Source organism: Oncorhynchus mykiss, chromosome 16 (assembly GCF_057628025.1).
Source record: "Oncorhynchus mykiss isolate SJ-2025 chromosome 16, ASM5762802v1, whole genome shotgun sequence".
Taxonomy (NCBI): Eukaryota; Metazoa; Chordata; class Actinopteri; order Salmoniformes; family Salmonidae; genus Oncorhynchus; species Oncorhynchus mykiss.
In genome coordinates, this window is record NC_143037.1 from 61,514,062 (window position 1) to 61,539,366 (window position 25,305).

Below are 25,305 nucleotides of genomic sequence, written 5' to 3' on the forward strand. Positions count from 1 at the left end.
ACCACTGTCCTAACAACACACACCACTGTCCTGCCAACACAATACATATACCACTGTCCTGCCAACACACTACACATACCACTGTCCTGCCAACACACTACACACACCACTGTTCTGCCAACACACTACACACACCACTGTCCTGCCAACACACTACACACACCACTGTCCTAACTACACACACCACTGTCCTAACAACACACTACACACACCACTGTCCTGCCAACACACTACACACACCACTGTCCTGCCAACACACTACACACACCACTCTCCTGCCAACACACTACACACACCACTGTCCTGCCAACATACTACACACACCACTGTCCTGCCAACACACTAAACACACCACTGTCCTGCCAACATACTACACACACCAGTGTCCTGTCAACACACTACACACACCACTGTCCTGCCAACATACTACACACACCACTGTCCTAACAACACACACCACTGTCCTGCCAACACACTACACACACCACTGTCCTGCCAACACACTACACACACCACTGTCCTAACAACACACACCACTGTCCTGCCAACACACTACACACACCACTGTCCTGCCAACATACTACACACACCAGTGTCCTGTCAAAGAAAGGCAGTTAAACAAAAGAAAACCTTTTTTACTCTACCTCTCCTTACTAAAGAGAGGCTTTGTAGTGGAATCTCCCCACTTTGTGCACTTCACTGGCCTGCCAGAGTGAGGATGGGAACTACTATAGACCCCTCTATGAGAGATACAAATCAAATTGTATTTGTCACATGCTCCAGTGTAGACCAGGTGTAGAACTTGCAATGAAAAGCTTACTTACCATCCCTTAACCAACAATGCAGTTTTAAAAAATAAGATACAGTTCCAGATCTGTATTCTCTGCCTTGGTTACCTTCTGCTTTACTTGACTCTATTCTACTGGACAACATAAAGGTTAGGCTATTAGTGACAGCCCTCTCTCCTTGTCCTGTAGTGTCAGACAGTCCGTTCCCCAAAGAGGCCTTCTCCATTGGGGAGGAGGAGGAGCAGGAGAGGGAGAACACGGTGGAGGGCCCTCCTGAGATGGAGGATGTAGATGAGTGCCAGGTTTACCAGGGAACACTATGCCACCACAGGTGTATCAACACCCCTGGCTCCTTCAGGTGTGACTGCTACCCTGGCTATGTACTGCAGAAGGACGCGGTCAGCTGTGTGCCAGGTAAAGGAAAACTACTCTTAGGTTGTTAGAATATGTCAGACCATGCACTGTACAGTACTCCACAATACTGTATGTGCAAGACCACATAGCTATTAGCCTGGTTGCCTGTCTGTTTGGGCCTTGAATAACGGCACACAGTAGCCTTAATTGGCAATACGATGACAAGTTGGATAAAAACAGATTGGCTCCCAGGCTAATAACTAAAGTAAAGAACAGTTATGTTTAATTACATACAACCAGTGAAGGATGACTGATTCCTGAGTGTAGTACCTTTGTGCTAAACCATTTTTCATAGCCACTCTCTCAACAGTATGATTAACAGCCTTCTGTGTTTTCAGACTCCTGCCAGACTCTATCTGTCTATATTTGTCCACACTTTTGACAGCATATGATTTTCCTTGCTTCCTGCCTACTGTCTCTGATTCAGACTGATAATTGTTATTCAGATCTCATTTCTACATTTTTTATTGTAATTTCTTTGTGTACTTTTTACCCCTTTTTATCCCCAATTGGGAGTTACAATCTTGTCCTATCGCTGCGACTCCCGTGCGGACTTGGGAGAAGTGAAGGTCAAGAGCCATTTGTCCTCCGAAACACGACCCCGCCAAGCTGCGCTGCTTCTTGACACCCTGCTCGCTTAACCCGGAAGCCAGCCGCACCAATGTGTCAGAGGAAACACTGTACAGCTGGCGACCGGGGCCAGCGTGCATGCCCCCGGCCGCCACAAGGAGTTGCTAGAGCGCGATGGGACAAGGACATCCCAGTTGGCCAAACCCTCCCTAACCCGGATGACGCTGGGCAAATTGTGCGCCTCCTCATACAGTGGGGCAAAAAAGTATTTAGTCAGCCACCAATTGTGCAAGTTCTCCCACTTAAAAGATGAGAGAGGCCTGTAATTTTCATAATATGTACACTTCAACTATGACAGACAAAATGAGAAAAAAAATTCCAGAAAATCACATTGTAGGATTTTTCATGAATTTATTTGCAAATTATGGTGGAAAATAAGTATTTGGTCACCTACAAACAAGCAAGATTTCTGGCTCTCACAGACCTGTAACATCTTCTTTAAGAGGCTCCTCTGTCCTCCACTCGTTACCTGTATTAATGGCACCTGTTTGAACTTGTTATCAGTATAAAAGACACCTGTCCACAACCTCAAGCAGTCACACTCCAAACTCCACTATGGCCAAGACCAAAGAGCTGTCAAAGGACACCAGAAACAAAATGGTAGACCTGCACCAGGCTGGGAAGACTGAATCTGCATTAGGTAAGCAGCTTGGTTTGAAGAAATCAACTGTGGGAGCAATTATTAGGAAATGGAAGACATACAAGACCACTGATAATCTCCCTCGATCTGGGGCTCCACGCAAGATCTCACCCCGTGGGGTCAAAATGATCACAAGAACGGTGAGCAAAAATCCCAGAACCACACGGGGGGACCTAGTGAATGACCTGCAGAGAGCTGGGACCAAAGTAACAAAGCCTACCATCAGTAACACAGTACGCCGCCAGGGACTCAAATCCTGCAGTGCCAGACGTGTCCTCCTGCTTAAGCCAGTACATGTCCAGGCCCGTCTGAAGTTTGCTAGAGAGCATTTGGATGATCCAGAAGAAGATTGGGAGAATGGTCAGATGAAACCAAAATATAACTTTTTCGTAAAAACTCATCTCGTCGTGTTTGGAGGACAAAGAATGCTGAGTTGCATCCAAAGAACACCATACCTACTGTGAAGCATGGGTGTGGAAACATCATGCTTTGGGGCTGTTTTTCTGCAAAGGGACCAGGACGACTGATCCGTGTAAAGGAAAGAATGAATGTGGCCATGTATCGTGAGATTTTGAGTGAAAACCTCCTTCCATCAGCAAGGGCATTGAAGATGAAACGTTGGCTGGGTCTTTCAGCATGACAATGATCCCAAACACACCGCCCGGGCAACAAAGGAGTGACTTCGTAAGAAGCATTTCAAGGTCCTGGAGTGGCCTAGCCAGTCTCCAGATCTCAACCCCATAGAAAATCTTTGGAGGGAGTTGAAAGTCCGTGTTGCCCAGCAACAGCCCCAAAACATCACTGCTCTAGAGGAGATCTGCATGAAGGAATGGGCCAAAATAGCAGCAACAGTGTGTGAAAACCTTGTGAAGACTTACAGAAAACGTTTGACCTCTGTCATTGCCAACAAAGGGTATATAACAAAGTTATTGACCAAATACTTATTTTCCACCATAATTTGCAAATAAATTAATAATAAATCCTACAATGTGATTTTCTGGTTCTTTTTTTGTCTGCCATAGTTGAAGTGTACCTATGATGAAAATTACAGGCCTCTCTCATATTTTTAAGTGGGAGAACTTGCACAATTGGTGGCTGACTAAATACTTTTTTGCCCCAAATACTTTTTTGCCAGTATGTCTCCCGGGCGCGGCCAGCTGCGACACAGCCTGGGATCGAACCCGGATCTGTAGTGACATCTCTAGCACTGATCAGTGCCATAGACCCCTGCGCCACCCGGGAGGCCCCCACATCTCATACTGTTTTGATAAAGCCTTTCTTCACAGTTCAGTAGCCTTCAGTAGCCTTCATACATTTAGACTAGTAAATAAAGTATGTTCAGGTATTTCCAACCTACTCTAGGCTACTGTAAGTGTGCCATACATTTATCGAATGGGGCTTTCACCAGCACAAGCCTGTCTCAACAGGAATCTAATGTGAGCCCTACTTTACAGAAAGGTGCAGTGAGTCTGCAGGCTGATAAAAACACAGGTTTGTCTGCAGGCCAAGCCTTTTCCTGTCGTGCCTCAACTCTGTCTCTAAGGCAACTTTCATCTGTGCCCTGTTGCCGCCTAGCCTCATATCTGTGGATAAATTGAAGGCATTTCACAGCTCTCTCTTTAACCACCAAGACAGGATGACTGGGCGGTTTGTTGGTTGTACTGTTTAATTAGTACTTTCCGTGATGAGTTTATTTCTGTTTTCACAGAGACGGTAGATGAAGAGAACAAGTTGAGAGAGGATGACAGGACAGAGGTTGAGGCTACCTCCACCGCACCCTCCACCACTCCAACCTCTGTTAACCCCTGTGAGGGTGGGTAGAACTTGACAGTAGGCCAGAGTGGTGCCTATCTACTGTAGACCTGGCAGACCACATGAACTGTGTTTTCATACCTTAAAATCAGTCATTAGTCTTGATAGAAGAACCCAAATGCATGTCTGGAATCAGTGTGTGGAAGGAGTCCCATTATGATGGCGCGACAGCATTAGAGGAACCATAGTGGAACAGAATATTTGGTACTGAATAGAAAGGTAAATGAAGACACCCATTAGTCCCCTAAGAGAGCACAAAGCCTAGAAGATTTTCAGTCATGCACCCTTCTAGTATAATTCATGTCACATTCCTTCACATGACAGACGTTTCCTCCTTCAGTTAAATACTTTAACCGCCTTTGTCCATTTTAGTTATGTTTGACCAATTGTACTTTTAAATGTCACATACAAGTTTTAAGATTGCATCAAAGGCCACAAAGCTCCTGTGTGTATTGCGAAGTATCCAGCCATCCCCATGTAGTCCAGCATAGTATGTAGTGGGGGTCTCCTCAGGGTGTGTGTGTTTGGCTCCATAATTCCAGGGTGGGGATCCCGTTCCATTGGGACGCAGGAGGAAATACAATCCGAACAGGTCAGGGGTCAAAGTGGAAACAGGAAATGAGTACACAGGGATACAGTAAATCACACAGAGGTTATATAACACACACACAGGGCTGGCCCCCTGTGACGTATGTCACCTTGACTACTGTTGTGTTGTGGTGTGTTTTGGTGTGATGTTGAGCTGTGTTGTGACCCTCTGAGCAGGAAATGGCCTCTGTATGCAACAGTGCTCCTCAGTGGCTGGTAGACCTGGCTGCTCATGTTTCCCTGGATTCTCTCTGATGGCTGACGGACAATCCTGTGAAGGTAAGAAAAAAGAAACACACGCTCACACACACTTACACACACACACACACACGCACGCACGCACACACACACCAGCTCAGTATTTCAGCAGTTCCAGTCGTGCAGAGTCTCTGAATGGCTGTCACTGACTCCAGTCTCTCCTCAGTCTCCCCCCAGTGCCCCTGGAGCAGAGTAGAGCTGCTCTCTGTGTACCAGATTAGACACGGTCATCGTAATTGTTTAAAGCTATTCTAATAAATGCAACAGTTGGACAATGCATGAAGGTATTGACTGAATTATAGTTCAAAAAAACATTGAATTGGCACGGACATAATGAATGGAATTCCGGTGTTAAATGTCACTTTTTTCTTATAATGCACTCATATATACAGTGCCTTGCGAATGTATTCGCCCCCCTTGAACTTTGCGACCTTTTGCCACATTTCAGGCTTCAAACATAAAGATATGAAACTGTATTTTTTTGTGAAGAATCAACAACAAGTGGGACACAATCATGAAGTGGAACGACATTTATTGGATATTTCAAACTTTTTTAACAAATCAAAAACTGAAAAATTGGGCGTGCAAAATTATTCAGCCCCTTTACTTTCAGTGCAGAAAACTCTCTCCAGAAGTTCAGTGAGGATCTCTGAATGATCCAATGTTGACCTAAATGACTAATGATGATAAATACAATCCACCTGTGTGTAATCAAGTCTCCGTATAAATGCACCTGCACTGTGATAGTCTCAGAAGTCCGTTAAAAGCGCAGAGAGCATCATGAAGAACAAGGAACACACCAGGCAGGTCCGAGATACTGTTGTGAAGAAGTTTAATTTGGATTTGGATACAAAAAGATTTCCCAAGCTTTAAACATCCCAAGGAGCACTGTGCAAGGCGATAATATGCAAGGCGATAATAAGCGATAATATTGAAATGGAAGGAGTATCAGTGTAACGGTTTTCCGTTTGAGAAGGAGAGTCGGACCAAAATGCGGCGTGTAGATTACGATCCATGTTTATTGACTATAGCAACACGAATCTAAATACAAACAGTGCAAAATAATAAACGTAATGAAAACCGAAACAGCCTAAACTGGTGCAAACTAACACTAAGGACACAAAGGACAATCACCCACCAACACACAGTGAAACCCAGGCTACCTAAATATGGTTCCCAATCAGAGACAATGACGAACACCTGCCTCTGATTGAGAACCATATCAGGCCGAACATAGAACTAGACAAACTAGACATGTAACATAGAATGCCCACTCAGATCACACCCTGACCAATCAAAACATAGAAAATACAAAGTAAACTATGGTCAGGGCGTGACAATCAGACCACTGCAAATCTACCAAGACCTGGCCGTCCCTCTAAACTTTCAGCTCATACAAGGAGAAGACTGATCAGAGATGCAGCCAAGAGGCCCATGATCACTCTGGATGAACTGCAGAGATCTACAGCTGAGGTGGGAGACGCTGTCCATAGGACAACAATCAGTCGTATATTGCACAAATCTGGCCTTTATGGAAGAGTGGCAAGAAGAAAGCCATTTCTTAAAGATATCCATAAAAAGTGTTGTTTAAAGTTTGCCACAAGCCACCTGGGAGACACACCAAACATGTGGAAGAAGGTGCTCTGGTCAGATGAAACCAAAATTGAACTTTTTGGCAACAACGCAAAACGTTATGTTTGGCGTAAAAGCAACACAGCTGAACACACCATCCCCACTGTCAAACATGGTGGTGGCAGCATCATGGTTTGGGCCTGCTTTTCTTCAGCAGGGACAGGGAAGATGGTTAAAATTGATGGGAAGATGGATGGAGCCAAATACAGGACCATTCTGGAAGAAAACCTGATGGAGTCTGTAAAAGACCTGAGACTGGGACGGAGATTTGTCTTCCAACAAGACAATGATCCAAAACATAAAGAAAAATCTACAATGGAATGGTTCAAAAATAAACATATCCAGGTGTTAGAATGGCCAAGTCAAAGTCCAGACCTGAATCCAATCGAGAATCTGTGGAAAGAACTGAAAACTGCTGTTCACAAATGCTCTCCATCCAACCTCACTGAGCTCGAGCTGTTTTGCAAGGAGCAATGGGAAAAAATTTCAGTCTCTCGATGTGCAAAACTGATAGAGACATACCCCAAGCGACTTACAGCTGTAATCGCAGCAAAAGGTGGCGCTACAAAGTATTAACTTAAGGGGGCTGAATAATTTTGCACGCCCAATTTTTTAGTTTTTGATTTGTTAAAAAAGTTTGAAATATCCAATAAATGTTGTTCCACTTCATGATTGTGTCCCACTTGTTGTTGATTCTTCACAAAAAAATACAGTTTTATATCTTTATGTTTGAAGCCTGAAATGTGGCAAAAGGTCGCAAAGTTCAAGGGGGCCGAATACTTTCGCAAGGCACTGTACCTTACCAGTCACAACTTTGAACACATCTACTCATTCCAGGGTTTTTATTTATTTTGAGTATTTTCTACATTGTAGAGTAATAGTGAAGATATCAAAACTATGAAATAACACATATGGAATCATGTAGTAACCAAAAAAGTGTTAAACAAATCAAAATATATTTAATATTTGAGATTCTTAAAATAAGCCACCCTTTGCCTTGATGACAGCTTTGCTCACTCTTGGCATTCTCTCAACCAGCTTCATGAGGAATGCTTTTCCAACAGTCTTGAAGGAGTTCTGAGCACTCGTTGGGTGCTTTTCTTTCACTCTGCGGTCCAACTCATCCCAAACCATCTCAATTGATTTGAGGTTGGGTGATTGTGGAGGCCAAGTCATCTGATGCAACACTCCATCACTCTCCTTCTTGGTCAAATAGCCCTTACACAGCCTGGAGTTGTGCTGAGTCATTGTCCTGTTCGAAAACAAATTATGTTTGTGTTTGATGTATTTGATACCATTCCACTCATCCTGCTCCAGCCTTTACCATAAACCCATCCTCCCCAATTAGGTGCCACCAACCTCATGTGACTTTAAAATTAAATGTGCCTTATTTGCATATACACTGGGTGTATTTGTATACAATAATACATTAATATAAAGGAGTGGGCTGCAACCACCAAAAACTTGTCTCTAGGCCTACCTGCGCTCTACTGCCTCGCTAATTATTAATTACCATTGTTATCATGTTCTCTTGCCTGATTCAACAAGTGTGTCAAGAAAGATACCCATGCAATTTAAAATCACAACTCTTGGCTCTTGATTACACCTATGTAAGAATGTTGTTCATTGACTACAGCTCAGCATTCAACACCATAGTACCCTCCAAGCTCATCATTAAGCTTGAGGCCCTGGGTCTCAACCCCTCCCTGTGCAACTGGGTCCTGGACTTCCTGACCGGACGCCCCTGGTCAGGAAGGTAGGGAACAACATCCCCACTTCGCTGATCATCAACACTGGTGCGTACATAGCACACTCCTGTACTCCCTGTTCACCAATGACTGTGTGGCCATGCACGCCGCCAACTCAATCATCAAGTTTGCGGACTACACAACAGTAGTAGGCTTGATTACCAACAACGACGAGACGGCCTACAGGGAGGAGGTGAGGGCCCTTGGAGTGTGGTGTCAGGAAAACAACCTCTCACTCAACGTCAACAAAACAAAGGAGATGATCGTGGACTTCAGGAAACAGCAGAGGGAGCACCCCCCTATCCACATTGACGGGACAGTAGTGGAGAGGAAAGTTTTAAGTTCCTCAGCGTACACATCACGGATAAACTGAAATGGTTCACCCACACAGACAGCGTGGTGAAGAAGGCGCAACAGCGCCTCTTCAACCTCAGGAGGCTGAGGAAATTTGTTTTGTCACCTAAAACCTCACAAACTTTTACAGATGCATTATCGAGAGCATCCTGTCGGGCTGTATCACCGCCTGGTATGGCAACTGCACCGCCCATAACCGTAAGGCTCTCCAGAGGGTAGTGAGGTCTGCCTAACGCATCACCGGGGGCAAACTACCTGTCTTCCAGGACACCTACAGCACCAGATGTCACAGGAAAGCCAAAAATATCATCAAGGACAACAACCACCCGAGCCACTGCCTGTTCACCCTGCTATCATCCAGAAGATGCATTAAAGCTGGTACCGAGAGACTGAAAAACAGCTTCTATCTCAAGGCAATCAGACTGCTATAGAGCCATTACTAACACAGACAGGCTGCTGCCTACATACTGACTTGAAATCATTGGCCACTTTAATAAATGGATCACTAGTCACTTTAATAATATCTACATATATTGCCTTTCTCATCTCACATGTATATACCGTATCTTATATATACCATCTATTGCATCTTGCCTATGCCGCTCGGTCATTGCTCATCCATATATTTATATGTATACATTCTTATTTCATCCCTTTACTTAGATTTGTGTATATTAAGTCGTTTTTGTGGAATTGTTAGATTACATGTTAGATATTACTGCACTGTCGGAACTAGAAGCACAAGCATTTCGTGACACTCGCAATAACGTCTGCTAACCATGTGTATGTGACCAATAAAATCTGCTAGCCATGTGAATGTGACCAATAACATATGCTAACCATGTGAATGTGACCAATAACATCTGCTAACCATGTGAATGTGACCAATAACATATTAACGGGAACACACTAACAGGTAACATTAATGGGAACACACTAACAGGTAACATTAATGGGAACACACTAACAGGTCATTCATTACATTAATGGGAACACACTAACAGGTCATTACAAAGGTGTCCCTGGTCATTACATTAACAAGAACACACTAACAGGTAACATTAATGGGAACACACTAACAGGTAACATTAATGGGAACACACTAACAGGTAACATTAATGGGAACACACTAGCAGGTCATTACATTAACGGGAACACACTAACAGGTCATTACATTAATGGGAACACACTAACAGGTAACATTAATGGGAACACACTAACAGGTCATTACAAAGGTTTCTCCAGTCATTACATTAACGGGAACACACCACTGGCACAAGCAAGAGTTGGAAAGAGGCACCAGAGTAAAATGAAAGCAATCAATCCAGATTTAAGTGACAAGTGGATTTTACACTCCTCAAACCCAGGAAATGGAAAAGTCCTCAGGTGGGCAGAGCATGCATGTACATTGCTGACCAGAGTACTAATTCCCTTTCTCACAGTGACATTGGAGGCGAAGACACCAGGCTGCAGACTAACAGAGCCTTATACTTGGAGGCAGGCTCCACTATGTGATTAAATGTGTTTCTATCTTTGTGATCTCACACTGTCCCTACAGTACTACACGTCTACTAGTTGAGACAATATGGGATTGTATGGTTGTTACCATGAAGCTGATTAGTGAGCTACTGTATCTGTTTAAGTCATCTCGTAGAAAAGCATATGTTACGCCACCCTTGTTAGAGATTGCTCGGATTCCATATTGAAGGGATAAGCCATCGCTTCTAGCAGACTGAGACTTCCTCCTTGGTGGCAGTGGATTGTTCTGTTGTGACATGGTGGTGCAGTGTTTTGACAGATCTTTCATTGTGTGAGACTTACACCCTGTGGCTGTGCCCCCAATCCCTTCCCTCTGTGGAGGCCAGGCTGCTTAATCTATTTGGGACTGCCCCTGTGTTACACCATGAATTTAACAGGACTAGGGGCGACTAGGGTATTCCAATGTGCTTACTTTCCCCCTCTATTTCCCTCACTTACTCTGATGTACCATTTCCATCCCATTCCCCTCTCTCTCCATCTTGTCTCATGCTTTCATTCTCTCTTTTTGCTTTTGTATCTCCCCTCCTACACTCTTGGTTTCTCTCTCGGTGTCTGTCTTGGTGTCTCCCTTGGTATCTCTCTCGGTGTCTCTCTCGGTGTCTGTCTTGGTTTCTCTCTCGGTGTCTGTCTTGGTGTCTCCCTTGGTATCTCTCTCTGTGTCTCTCTCGGTTTCACCCTTGGTTTCACCCTTGGTGTCTCTCTTGGTGTCTCTCTCGGTGTCTCTCTGTGTCTCTCTTGGTGTCTCTCTTGGTTTCTCTCTCGGTGTCTGCCTTGGTTTCTCTCTCGGTGTCTGTCTCGGTGTCTCTCTCGGTGTCTCTCTCGGTGTCTCGGTTTCACCCTTGGTTTCACTCTTGGTGTCTCTCTCGGTGTCTCTCTCGGTGTCTCTCTTGGTGTCTCTCTTGGTGTCTCTCTCGGTTTCACCCTTGGTGTCTTTCTCGGTGTCTCTTGGTGTCTCTCTCGGTGTCTCTCTCGGTGTCTCTCTCTGTGTCTTTCTCGGTTTCACCCTTGGTTGCTCTCTCGGTGTCTGTATCGGTGTCTCTCTCAGTGTCTCTCTCGGTTTCACCCTTGGTTTCACTCTTGGTGTCTCTCTCGGTGTCTCTCTCGGTGTCTCTCTTGGTGTCTCTCTTGGTGTCTCTCTCGGTTTCACCCTTGGTGTCTCTCGGTGTCTCTCTCTGTGTCTCTCTCGGTGTCTCTCTCGGTGTCTCTCTCTGTGTCTCTCTCGGTGTCTCTTGGTGTCTCTCTTGGTTTCTCTCTCGGTGTCTCTTGGTGTCTCTCTCGGTGTCTCTCTCGGTGTCTCTCTCTGTGTCTCTCTCGGTTTCACCCTTGGTTTCTCTCTCGGTGTCTGTCTTGGTTTCTCTCTCTGTGTCTCTCTCGGTGTCTCTCGGTTTCACCCTTGGTTTCACTCTTGGTTTCTCTCTCTGTGTCTCTCTTGGTGTCTCTCTCGGTGTCTCTCTTGGTTTCTCTCCACCTCTCTCTCCTTTCACACAGATATCAATGAGTGTTTGATGTCCACTCATACCTGTCAGATGAATGAGAGATGTGTGAACACGGCTGGTAGTTTTGTGTGTCAGATCACCTGTTTTCTGGGTTACCAGATCAACAACGACGTCTGTGAAGGTATGGAGACAGAACAGTAGCTGCAAACTGTACAACAGCCAAATCATTCACTCTCCAGTAGACCCATGTATAGTTAGTTGTAACTAGTAGCAACACAACAACTGGTGTGTATTAATTTGACCTTTCACAATGTGAGGAAAGCACATTGTAAAACTAAACAATCACAGTTGCCACCCATGGGAGTGACTACGAGTCAGAGATTGGGAGCTGCCAATTAGATCTTGAACCATGCTTCATGTAAGTTACAGTACAGTAATGACACCATTTTTTAACTGACCACACGAACAAGTCTATTTGATGCTGAATATGATTATAAACAAGATATTAGCATTAGGTTTTGCCTGCATACCCTCTATACGAAAATCTCACTTGACTTGTGTTTATGTCGGTGGAGAATGTACAATGCTCCAACCCAAAAAGAAACCTCACAGCCTTCATCATTATTTCCATTGCCCACACTTGGCAGAATACGCTAACTGTGGGCTCTTATCCACAGCCAGTGTGCTCTGAGATAGAGCTATGAGATGATCAAGTTGTTAAAGTCCTGTTGTTGACTACTGGAAGGAAATGGAGAGAGAGATGGGTCTCAGCTGCTCTGGTAGAGGGTGTTAGAGTAGGGACTACAGCTGCTCTGTTAGGGGGTGTTAGAGTAGGGACTACAGCTTCTCTGGTAGAGGGTGTTAGAGTAGGGACTACAGCTGCTCTGGTAGAGTGTGTTAGAGTAGGGACTACAGCTGCTCTGGTACTGGGTGTTAGAGTAGGGACTACAGCTGCTCTGGTAGAGGGTGTTAGAGTAGGGACTACAGCTGCTCTGGTAGAGGGTGTTAGAGTAGGGACTACAGCTGCTCTGGTAGAGGGTGTTAGAGTAGGGACTACAGCTGCTCTGTTAGAGGGTGTTAGAGTAGGGACTACAGCTGCTCTGTTAGAGGGTGTTATTGTAGGGACTACAGCTGCTCTGGTAGAGGGTGTTAGAGTAGGGACTACAGCTGCTCTGGTAGAGGGTGTTAGAGTAGGGACTACAGCTGCTCTGGTAGAGTGTGTTAGAGTAGGGACTACAGCTGCTCTGATAGAGGGTGTTAGAGTAGGGACTACAGCTGCTCTGGTAGTGGGTGTTAGAGTAGGGACTACAGCTGCTCTGGTAGAGGGTGTTAGAGTAGGGACTACAGCTGCTCTGGTAGAAGGTGTTAGAGTAGGGACTACAGCTGCTCTGTTAGAGGGTGTTAGAGTAGGGACTACAGCTGCTCTGGTAGAGTGTGTTAGAGTAGGGACTACAGCTGCTCTGGTACTGGGTGTTAGAGTAGGGACTACAGCTGCTCTGGTAGAGGGTGTTAGAGTAGGGACTACAGCTGCTCTGGTAGAGGGTGTTAGAGTAGGGACTACAGCTGCTCTGGTAGAGGGTGTTAGAGTAGGGACTACAGCTGCTCTGGTCGAGGGTGTTAGAGTAGGGACTACAGCTGCTCTGGTAGAAGGTGTTAGAGTAGGGACTACAGCTGCTCTGGTAGAGGGTATTAGAGTAGGGACTACAGCTGCTCTGAGAGAGGGTGTTAGAGTAGGGACTACAGCTGCTCTGGTAGAGGGTGTTAGAGTAGGGACTACAGCTGCTCTGGGAGAGGGTGTTAGAGTAGGGACTACAGCTGCTCTGGTAGAGGGTGTTAGAGTAGGGACTACAGCTGCTCTGGTAGTGGGTGTTAGAGTAGGGACTACAGATGCTCTGGTAGAGGGTGTTAGAGTAGGGACTACAGCTGCTCTGTTAGGGGGTGTTAGAGTAGGGACTACAGCTGCTCTGGTAGAGGGTGTTAGAGTAGGGACTACAACTGCTCTGTTAGAGGGTGTTAGAGTAGGGACTACAGCTGCTTTGGTAGAGGGTGTTAGAGTAGGGACTACTGCTGCTCTGGTAGAGGGTGTTAGAGTGGGGACTACAGCTGCTCTGGTAGAGGGTGTTAGAGTAGGGACTACAGCTGCTCTGTTAGAGGGTGTTAGAGTAGGGACTAGAGCTGCTCTGGTAGAGGCTGTTAGAGTAGGGACTACAGCTGCTCTGGTAGAGGGTGTTAGAGTAGGGACTACAGCTGCTCTGAGAGAGGGTGTTAGAGTAGGGACTACAGCTGCTCTGGTAGAGGGTGTTAGAGTAGGGACTACAGCTGCTCTGGGAGAGGGTGTTAGAGTAGGGACTACAGCTGCTCTGGTAGAGGGTGTTAGAGTAGGGACTACAGCTGCTCTGGTAGTGGGTGTTAGAGTAGGGACTACAGATGCTCTGGTAGAGGGTGTTAGAGTAGGGACTACAGCTGCTCTGTTAGGGGGTGTTAGAGTAGGGACTACAGCTGCTCTGGTAGAGGGTGTTAGAGTAGGGACTACAACTGCTCTGTTAGAGGGTGTTAGAGTAGGGACTACAGATGCTCTGGTAGAGGGTGTTAGAGTAGGGACTACTGCTGCTCTGGTAGAGGGTGTTAGAGTGGGGACTACAGCTGCTCTGGTAGAGGGTGTTAGAGTAGGGACTACTGCTGCTCTGGTAGAGGGTGTTAGAGTGGGGACTACAGCTGCTCTGGTAGAGGGTGTTAGAGTAGGGACTACAGCTGCTCTGTTAGAGGGTGTTAGAGTAGGGACTAGAGCTGCTCTGGTAGAGGCTGTTAGAGTAGGGACTACAGCTGCTCTGGTAGAGGGTGTTATAGTAGGGACTAGAGCTGCTCTGGTAGAGGCTGTTAGAGTAGGGACTACAGCTGCTCTGGTAGAGTGTGTTAGAGTAGGGACTACAGCTGCTCTGTTAGAGGGTGTTAGAGTAGGGACTACAGCTGCTCTGTTAGAGGGTGTTAGATTAGGGACTACAGCTGCTCTGTTAGAGGGTGTTAGAGTAGGGACTACAGCTGCTCTGTTAGAGGGTGTTAGAGTAGGGACTACAGCTGCTCTGGTAGAGGGTGTTAGAGTAGGGACTACAGCTGCTCTGGTAGAGGGTGTTAGAGTAGGGACTACAGATGCTCTGGTAGAGGGTGTTAGAGTAGGGACTACAGGGTGTTAGAGTAGGGACTACTGCTGCTCTGGTAGAGGGTGTTAGAGTGGGGACTACAGCTGCTCTGGTACAGGGTGTTAGAGTAGGGACTACAGCTGCTCTGTTAGAGGGTGTTAGAGTAGGGACTACAGCTGCTCTGGTAGAGGGTGTTAGAGTAGGGACTACAGCTGCTCTGTTAGAGGGTGTTAGAGTAGGGACTACAGCTGCTCTGTTAGAGGGTGTTAGAGTAGGGACTACAGCTGCTCTGTTAGAGGGTGTTAGAGTAGGGACTACAGCTGTTCTGGTAGAGGGTGTTAGAGTAGGGACTACAGCTGCTCTGGTAGAGGGTGTTAGAGTAGGGACTACAGATGCTCTGGTAGAGGGTGTTAGAGTAGGGACTACAGGGTGTTAGAGTAGGGACTACTGCTGCTCTGGTAGAGGGTGTTAGAGTTGGGACTACAGCTGCTCTGTTAGAGGGTGTTAGAGTAGGGACTACAGCTGCTCTGTTAGAGGGTGTTAGAGTAGGGACTACAGCTGCTCTGGTAGAGGGTGTTAGAGTAGGGACTACAGCTGCTCTGTTAGAGGGTGTTAGAGTAGGGACTACAGCTGCTCTGTTAGAGGGTGTTAGAGTAGGGACTACAGCTGCTCTGGGCTTCAACGGAAATTAAACTCGCACAGCATTGAGTCAACCAAATGAGCATTTAAACACGGTGCTCATAACTGCTGCCACTTCTGTCGGCTGGTTGGAGTGTGGGATGGAGACTGTGTTGTTATGTTTCTACTCCTCTTTCAATTCCCTGCCCAATTACTTCACATCAATTAAACTCCCCTCTCATCGACTGAAGTCCCCTCCCCTCCTTCATCTTACAAAGCAAATTCTCTCCTCACTGCTTACTCCAGGAGTTGATTGTGTTCCCCAATTTCTTATCCAATAATTGCTGTCCCTGCTTGGGTAGAGTGAACTCCCTCGCCTCTGTGAGGTTGTCGAGACAGCTCCCTCCTTGATTTGTCATGAGCCAATTACCTTCCTATAGTATTGCTTTGACTGCGACTGAGCACCCTGCCAATCTCTCACACGTTTATTCCTGTCCCTGATCGCGGTCTCTCTCTGTCTCAGTGTGTCTGGGTCTGTCAGAGCTTCACTCAGTCCTGTGCCAGCCGTGCCAAGACCAGGATTGTCTTAATGTGCTAGTTGAAGCCCTGCCCTTCCCAGGGGCCAAGCTGAGGCTTTAACATGGTACATACCGAATGAGGTCCCTACAGGGATCATAGAGCCTCACAGACGTACAGTACATGTGGCTTCATGCACAGAGGAAGACACACACACACACTTGTTTTCTGCATGCACACACACACACACACACACACACAGAGAGAGAGAGAGAAGTTCACTCTCTAAGCCCTGTTTATGACAGATGTGATTTCTCTGCAGTGACAAGGCTGTGTACAACAGCAGATGTGTCAGGATGATTGACATCAGGGGAATCCCAGTGTAGACAGGTGAAAGAGCTGTAAGGAGCTCTGCTCTGGGGGAACTCACTGCTCTCTACAGTCACAGATACAAGCACCAGAGAATAGGAAGACTAATGCACATAACTATGGTCTGACAGGCTGGCTCATTGGAGGTGATTCATCATGGAGAAATAAGAAGCTGTATCTGTTGTTGTGCTAATGTAATGAGGAGGATTGGTGGGGGAAACATTCCTAGGATCCTCTCTGAAGTTGGAGAATTAACCTTTTTACTGTTGATTGTTTTCTTTAAAGGGGAAGGAGAGTGTTTAAATAGATCTATGTGAAATGATTTATCTGCTAATTTAGGGGTGCTCTAGCTGCTGTCTCAAAGCCACAGTAACACAGTGACACCCAGTGGTTTCAGTATACATTACACTCTAACAGGCTTGCAACATATGAGTTTTACTTCTCTAATCAACTTAATGGATTACAATAGATTGATTACAAACTGACAATAGATCACCAACCAAACATGTTTTTACATAATTTGTCATACATTAGATTTCATTTCTAATATGCATCCTGCTTATTCCTGTCTCTGTTTGCAGATGTTGATGAGTGTTTTCAGGGGACTCATAACTGCGGGCCAGGCTTTGAGTGTGTGAACAGTGAGGGCTCGTTCAGGTGTAATGCCAAACCTCGCTGCTCCATGGGCTTCACACAGGACACACATGGAAACTGCATTGGTAAGAGGGGCTGTCGGGACTAACTGGGCTGTGCAGACCTGGGCCACTGTTAACAAGAGTAATAGTATGAATGTAACATTATGAATATAACTATAACAGTGTGTCAATATAAATGTAAAGGTATACCCAGACCAGGTATAGAGGGGTTGAATGCCACACAGGAGGGGGGTCAGAGGGGAGCAGAGTGGGCAGCAGTGGGGTGGATGAAAGCCAACCTTCCTCCAGTCAGTACATTCTGATACTGAGGAATGAGCCTGGGGGACAGGAACTGGGGCATGTCGAGGCAGTTCTGAACCACTGAAAAACAGTCAAAGGCAGGGTTAGAAGATGAGAAAATAGAGGGAAACACACACCAAAATGATCCCAGGGAATGGGAGTGTATGATGTATGTCTGCCTCTGAGTAACACAGTGTGACTAACTGGCTGCCATCTCTCTCGGACTCTGTCCTCCCGTGGTCCTCTGTTCTTCCTTTTCTATCTTCCCTTCTCAAAATGTCCCTCCCTCCCTCTTGTCTCCAACCCTCTCTCTTCCCTCGGTGTCCATCCTTCCTCTCTCCTACCTCCCTACCTCCCTCCTTCTGTCTCCAACCTTGTGTCTATCCGCCCTCTCTCCTCCCTCCATCACCCTCTCCATCCATCAGACATAGATGAATGTGGTGTCGTGGGCCAGCCCTGCAGTCCAGGCTTTAACTGTATCAACACTGTGGGATCCTACAGCTGCCAGAGGAAGATCATAATGTGTAGCCGGGGTTACCATGCCAGCCCAGACGGAGCCAGATGCATAGGTAAGAGGAGGAGAGGTATACAGATCTGTGGAGTTTTCATTTCCATGGTTAATACCATCAACAAGTCTTTAATAGAGATGGTTGACATTGAGCCACAGTACCCACTCTGTATCTTTCCTCTCTACCTTCCTGTGTCCAGATGTGGATGAGTGTCAGAGCGCTCTTCACCGCTGTGGGGAGGGACAGATCTGCCACAACCTGCCCGGCTCCTACCGCTGTGACTGCCAGACGGGCTACCAGTACGACATGTTCAGGAAAACTTGTGTGGGTAGGTACTGTGTGGCCTACTGACCTATAGAGAAGAAGCTCTCCCTTTAACTTTTTTATTTAAATACAAATCTCTGTCAAAGTAGTTCTGGGTGGTTTTGGTAGGCTAGTAGTAAGTCACCCAGGCAGCTCGCTCCTGCTGCAGTTAGTCTCCTGCTGCAGCTCTCCCCTGCTGCAGTTAGTCTCCTGCTGCAGCTCTCCCCTGCTGCAGTTAGTCTCCTGCTGCAGCTCTCCCCTGCTGCAGTAAGTCTCTTAGACAGCTCTCTCCTGCTACAGTAAGTCTCCTGCTGCAGCTCTCTCCTGCTGCAGTTAGACTCCCATGCAGCTCTCTCCTGCTGCAGTTAGTCTCCCAGGCAGCTCTCTCCTGCTGCAGTTAGTCTCCCAGGCAGCTCTCTCCTGCTGCAGTAAGTCTCCTGCTGCAGCTCTCTCCTGCTGCAGTCAGTCTCCCAGGCAGCTCTCTCGTGCTGCAGTTAGTCACCCAGGCAGCTCTCTCCTGTTGCAGTTATTATCCCAGGCAGCTCTCTCCTACTGCAGTTAGTCTCCCAGGCAGCTCTCTCCTGCTGCAGTTAGTCTCCCAGGCAGCTCTCTCCTGCTGCAGTTAGTCTCCCAGGCAGCTCTCTTCTGCTGCAGTTAGTCTCCCAGGCAGCACTTTCCTGCTGCAGTTAGTCTCCCAGGCAGCTCTCTCCTGCTGCAGTAAGTCTCCCAGGCAGCTCTCTCCTGCTGCAGTTAGTCTCCCAGGCAGCTCTCCCCTGCTGCAGTTAGTTACCCAGGCAGCTCTCTCCTGTTGCAGTTAGTCTCCCAGGCAGCTCTCTCGTACTGCAGTTAGTCTCCCAGGCAGCTCTCTCCTGCTGCAGTTAGTCTCCCAGGCAGCTCTCTCCTGCTGCAGTTAGTCTCACAGGCAGCTCTCTCCTGCTGCAGTTAGTCTCCCAGGCAGCTCTCTCCTGCTGCAGTCAGTCTCCCAGGCAGCTCTCTCCTACTGCAGTTAGTCTCCCATGCAGCTCTTTCCTGCTGCAGTTAGTCTCCCAGGCAGCTCTCTCCTGCTGCAGTTAGTCTCCCAGGCAGCTCTCTCCTGCTGCAGTTAGTCTCCCAGGCAGCTCTCTCCTGCTGCAGTTAGTCTTCCAGACAGCTCTTTCCTGCTTCAGTAAGTCTCCCAGGCAGCTCTCTCCTGCTGCAGTTAGTCTCCCAGGCAGCTCTCTCCTGCTGCAGTTAGTCTCCCAGGCAGCTCTCTCCTGCTGCAGTTAGTCTCCCAGGCAGCTCTCTCCTGCTGCAGTTAGTCTCCCAGGCAGCTCTCTCCTGCTGCAGTTAGTCTTCCAGACAGCTCTTTCCTGCTTCAGTAAGTCTCCCAGGCAGCTCTCTCCTGCTGCAGTTAGTCTCCCAGGCAGCTCTCTCCTGCTGCAGTTAGTCTCCCAGGCAGCTCTCTCCTGCTGCAGTTAGTCTTCCAGACAGCTCTTTCCTGCTTCAGTAAGTCTCCCAGGCAGCTCTCTCCTGCTGCAGTCAGTCTCCCAGGCAGCTCTCTCCTACTGCAGTTAGTCTCCCATGCAGCTCTTTCCTACTGCAGTTAGTCTCCCAGGCAGCTCTCTCCTGCTGCAGTTAGTCTCCCAGTCAGCTCTCTCCTACTGCAGTTAGTCTCCCAGGCAGCTCTCTCCTGCTGCAGTTAGTCTCTCAGTCAGCTCTCTCCTGCTGCAGTCTTAACTCCTGCTGCTATGCTCCTCTGGGTTGCAGTCAGTCAGTCAGTCAGCCAGCCAGCCACTTCAGAGGACTGTGTGCTGATTCACTGGTATGTGACTTTAATAATAATGAACTCCAGTGGAGTGTTTTGACTTATCAGCAGGCAGCTGGCCCCTCCACTTCCAACCCCTATTCACACACATACACTAAGGATGTGCACACACATACATGCATATGTTTTGTATACACACATTATCTCTCTCTCTCTCTCTCTCTCTCTCTCTCTCTCTCTCTCTCTCTCTCTCTCTCTCTCTCTCTCTCTCTCTCACACACACACGCATATTCTCTCTCTCTCTCTCTCTCTCTCTCTCTCTCTCTCTCTCTCTCTCTCTCTCTCTCTCACACACACACACGCATATTATCTCTCTCTCTCTCTCTCTCTCTCTCTCTCTCTCTCACACACACACGCATATTCTCTCTCTCTCTCTCTCTCTCTCTCTCTCTCTCTCTCTCTCTCTCTCTCACACACACACGCATATTCTCTCTCTCTCTCTCTCTCTCTCTCTCTCTCTCTCTCTCTCTCTCTCTCTCTCTCTCTCTCTCTCTCTCTCTCTCTCTCTCTCTCTCTCACACACACACGCATATTCTCTCTCTCACACTCCCACATATATTCTCTCTCTCTCTCTCTCACACACACACACACACACACACACACACACACACACACACACACACACACACACACACACACACACACACACACACACACACACACACACACACTCTCTCCCCCCACTCTCTTTAGATGTGAATGAGTGTTGGCGCTACCCTGGCCGCCTTTGTGCCCAGACCTGTGAGAACACCCCGGGATCCTATCAGTGTTCCTGCACCGCTGGGTTCAGCTTATCCAGGGATGGCAAGAACTGTGAAGGTCCGTCTGTCTGTCTGTCTGTCTGTCTGTCTGTCTGTGTGTCTGTGTCTGTGTGTGTCCTGCAACACCCCCAGCAGGACAGAGAAGGCTTTTGTTCCCCCGTCACACCTCTAGAGGACTGTAAGATATGACTGATAGGACAGTAGTGGATGTTGGTGGAGAGACAGAGACACAGACATATGTTGCATTCTGTGGTGTCATGGATGTCATGGCATTGTTTTAGGAGTCTTTTTCCATCTTTGAATGTCTTACAGATGTGAATGAGTGTCTAACCAACCCCTGCAGTCAGGAGTGTGCCAACATCTATGGCTCCTACCAGTGTTACTGCAGACAGGGCTCCTACCTAAGGGAGGATGGACACACCTGTGAAGACATTGATGAGTGTGCCCAGAGCATTGGCCACCTGTGTTCCTTTAAGTGTGTCAACGTCCCAGGGAGCTACCAGTGTGCCTGTCCCGAGTACGGTTACACCATGTCTCCCAACGGACGCTCCTGCAGAGGTGAGGAGACACTGATACACACATTACATACACATAACACACACACACACACACACATTAACTCTGAGCTGACTATGGTTTGGGTTACAGACATAGACGAGTGTACCATCGGGGCCCATAACTGTTCCTTGGCTGAGACCTGCTACAACATCCAGGGAGGCTTTCGCTGTCTGTCCTTCAATTGTCCACAGAACTACCGCAAATCCTCTGACATGTAAGTGACTGTATCTCTACTAATCCGATATCCCAGGACTCCTTAGAAAAGAGAGGAACTACAGTTGAATTGAAGACTTGTAATCTTTTGTGTTGTTGGAAAAGTTCAAACAACAATGAATGGACATTTTCAGATGTGTTTTCATGTTGTCCTCTGGGGCTTGAAAACTGTGCTCTCTTGATTTTCTCAAAGTTCAAAGTTCTTTAGAGGTTTTTCTCCAACTAGTGGAGTGTACGCGGGAAGGAACAATGTTTCCCTTGAGGGGAATGTGTCAGTCTGGGTAATCAAAGCTGTGAAACAGAAAGGCCACAGTGGACACAGAGGCCATGATAGATCAGCTAGGATTCAGAAGAGCTGTCTGGGATTGGCTTTATTTCTCTTCTATCTTATTCTGAAATGACCTGGAAAAACAGTCAAGTTTTGCCTATATGATTCTGCCCATTTGACTGTTATTATTTATGATGTGTTGATTCCACGACTGACTGACTGACTATCTGGCTCATGTTTTGACTGTTCTCATTCTGTGAGTCTGTCTTTTTCATTCTTTTCACTCTGATTAATATAGTTTCGAAATTCTGACTCTCTCATTGGCTGGTCCTTTAGGCGCTGTGAACGACAGAGCTGCCCCAACTTGCTGGACTGTCAGAACTCTCCTCTCAGGATCACCTACTACCACCTGAGCTTCCAGACCAACATCGTCATCCCTGCCCAGATCTTCCGCATCGGCCCCTCCCCCGCCTACTCCGGGGACAACGTCATCATCAGCATCACCCAGGGCAACTTGGAGAACTACTTTAGCACGCGGAAGCTGAACGCCTACACTGGCGCGGTGTACATGCACAGGCAGGTGCGTGAGCCACGGGACTTCCTGATTGACGTGGAGATGAAGCTTTGGAGACAGGGCACCTTCACTACGTTTCTAGCCCGGATCTATGTCTTCATCACGACCAACTCACTCTAACAGACTGGCCCCCAGCCTCACCCTACTTCCACCCTTGTCCCACCCTCTCAATGGACAGCCCATCCCCTTCTATCCCCCTAGCCCTACACCCCTCAATGGACAGCCCATCCCCTTCTATCCCCCTAGCCCTACCCCTCAATGGACAGCCCATCCCCTCTATCCCCCTAGCCCTACCCCTCAATGGACAGCCCATCCCCTTCTATCCCCCTAGCCCTATCCCTCAATGGACAGCCCATCCCCTTCTATCCCCCTAGCCCTACCCCTCAATGGACAGCCCATCCCCTTCTATCCCCCTAGCCCTACCCTTCAATGGACAGCCCATCCCCTTCTATCCCCCTAGCCCTATCCCACAATGGACAGCCCATCCCCTTCTATCCCCTAGCCCTACCCCTCAATGGACAGCCCATCCCCTTCTATCCCCCTAGCCCTATCCCTCAATGGACAGCCCATCCCCTTCTATCCCCCTAGCCCTACCCCTCAATGGACAGCCCATCCCCTTCTATCCCCCTAGCCCTACCCCTCAATGGACAGCCCATCCCCTTCTATCCCCCTAGCCCTATCCCTCAATGGACAGCCCATCCCCTTCTATCCCCCTAGCCCTACCCTTCAATGGACAGCTAGTCTTCAGCACAGCCCTGCATTTGTTTCCTACCATACTGACCGTCTAGTAGACGAGATGCCCAGTTTTATACCACACTGATGATATCAAAAAGTAGTTTTGCACTATTAACAAAAAAACGATTCAACTTAAAAAGTTAAGTTACCTGGCTGCCTTACAATCGGTTACGTCAACTAGCAGTTAAAAATTAGTTGACAAAACATAATATGAGTGATATTAGTTCATCAAGTTGATTCAACTTGAAATCTTAAGTCAGTGGGCTAGGTCTAACACTAGTTTTTCCAGTGTAGAGAAATGCTCTCTAACCCCAGTTAACCCAATTCAGCTTATCAACCAGCTAATTATTAGAATCAGGTGTGCTTCGGGTTGGAACGAAAACATACAGGATGGTAGCTCTCCAGGAACAGGGTTGGAGATCCCGGGCCTTAGCTTGTGGTTGTCTTTAACCCACTAAGACAGGTTGTGTCAGGGCCTCAATCCAAATTCACTCTTTTCTATCTCCCTTAAGCTGCTGTTCCTTTCTATCCTCTTGAAGAATGTTGTACCACTATGCTAATTTAATATCACAGTATATTATGACATGTATTTGTACTTACTGTATGTATTATTCAGACACATTAGATATGACTGGATGTATCATATTTTGTTCCGCTATTTTAATAAGCTGCAAATAATTTTTAGTAAAAATGAAAACTACACAAACTGTTTGACGTTCCGTGTCTACCATATGACCTATAACAGTAGCTATACCCGATGAACAGATTCAAATGAAATACAAGGCATGTTTTTTTTCACACATAAAGTCCAACTTAAGAAAAGTATTCAATTGAATTGACTTAAATTTAGTGCTACTCCTATGTTCGCACAGTACAAGTGAATCGAGAAATGGTTCCAATGTTAGCACCATGTCAGAACATGTTATACTGTTAATGTACATGCTTATGTACATACCGTTTCACACCTCCGTAGTGAGATCACCACCGTGAGAGAGGTCTTTATTTACACTAGCTTACCGACAATATCAACTATAAAGAACACACATGTTTTATGATGACTAATCAAAACCAGGGCTATTATCATAGTGTGAAATGCCTGTAATAAAAGCACATTATCTTATGTATAATAATATAATGAATCACTGTATGAAGCAGATGATTTTAAAGTAGCTGTCCAGTGTTTCCAGATTTCTATGAATAATGAATTACAATATGAGTGAATGTTTTTTTTTACCCCAACTCTGATATTGTAGCACTTGTTGAAAGAGTAACATCTCCATCTACAGGATATAGTGTGCTCAACACTCATGATTTAGTTCTACGCCATTGCTGCAAGGCTGGAATTCAATCCAACTCACAATGGCAATGTCAAAGATGTGTCATAAAGGCTTGGGTTTTGAGCCAAAACAGGTTGTTTATTTTTTTTCACAATCAAATGGTTTGTTACTAAACCAATTCGTACAACGTGTTACACATTTGTTGTGGTTAAGATCTCGTTCAATCTCTTCAAGTGTATGTGGACAAACTTCTGCCCATATACACATCCCTGGTGCAGTGGTAGGTTTTCACAGAACCCAAATTCATTCTGTGGTTTTATATGACCATGGCACAAACAACTGCTGTGTAAATACCACGATGTAGGTTTGATTTGATTTTTAAGGTCAGGAAGAGTGTAGAATTCACATCAATTCTACAGAATGTGGGACTAATATTATTAGAATCTCAGAATATGAACCTTTTGAAATGGAGTCAATAAAATACTATTTTTTTATTTGCTTCAGTTTGAGTTAAGGTCATCTGCTCCTCTAGCTATGGGCCCTGAGGACCTTACCATTGTAAACACGGAAAGGGTGTGAGTGGCTCCTTGACAACTGTATTAATCTATATTGCACATCCAAACAGAAACGTTTGCCAGTTATCTGCTCACTAGAATGAGTTATATTTCCAAAGGTCATTTCAACAAAAGAATCTAAATTACATTTTGTTTTCCACTCTCCCTTGTCTAATTTTAGTCTAGAGCTCTTTGCTTGGCTCTGAGAGCAAATGTGATAGCAATTACAGCACACATGCTTCAAAGCTAACCCATGTCTTCCACAGATACTGAGCTGTACAGTATGTACACTGAACTAAAATATAAACACAGCATGTTAATGTTGGTCCCAGGTA

General features: G+C 46.5%; 1 protein-coding gene across 3 annotated transcripts in view; it reads left to right on the forward strand.

Annotated features, from left to right (window-relative positions):
• Nucleotides 1-23,845, forward strand: part of LOC110492418 (fibulin-2) — a 48,373-nt gene extending 24,528 nt beyond the window's left edge. For 2 of the 3 annotated variants that reach the window (XM_036947393.2, XM_090203598.1), the window contains 10 exons: nucleotides 978-1,202; nucleotides 4,181-4,285; nucleotides 5,050-5,151; nucleotides 17,061-17,198; nucleotides 17,840-17,983; nucleotides 18,123-18,251; nucleotides 20,724-20,849; nucleotides 21,104-21,349; nucleotides 21,440-21,563; nucleotides 22,167-23,845. In XM_036947393.2, the coding sequence (XP_036803288.2) occupies nucleotides 978-1,202; nucleotides 4,181-4,285; nucleotides 5,050-5,151; nucleotides 17,061-17,198; nucleotides 17,840-17,983; nucleotides 18,123-18,251; nucleotides 20,724-20,849; nucleotides 21,104-21,349; nucleotides 21,440-21,563; nucleotides 22,167-22,524 (1,697 nt within the window). In that variant the 3' untranslated portion in view covers nucleotides 22,525-23,845. Of the gene's footprint in view, nucleotides 1-977; nucleotides 1,203-4,180; nucleotides 4,286-5,049; nucleotides 5,152-11,891; nucleotides 12,021-17,060; nucleotides 17,199-17,839; nucleotides 17,984-18,122; nucleotides 18,252-20,723; nucleotides 20,850-21,103; nucleotides 21,350-21,439; nucleotides 21,564-22,166 lie in introns of all 3 variants that reach the window. The other variant, XM_090203599.1, reaches the window with a different exon arrangement.
• Nucleotides 23,846-25,305: the final 1,460 nt, after the last annotated feature.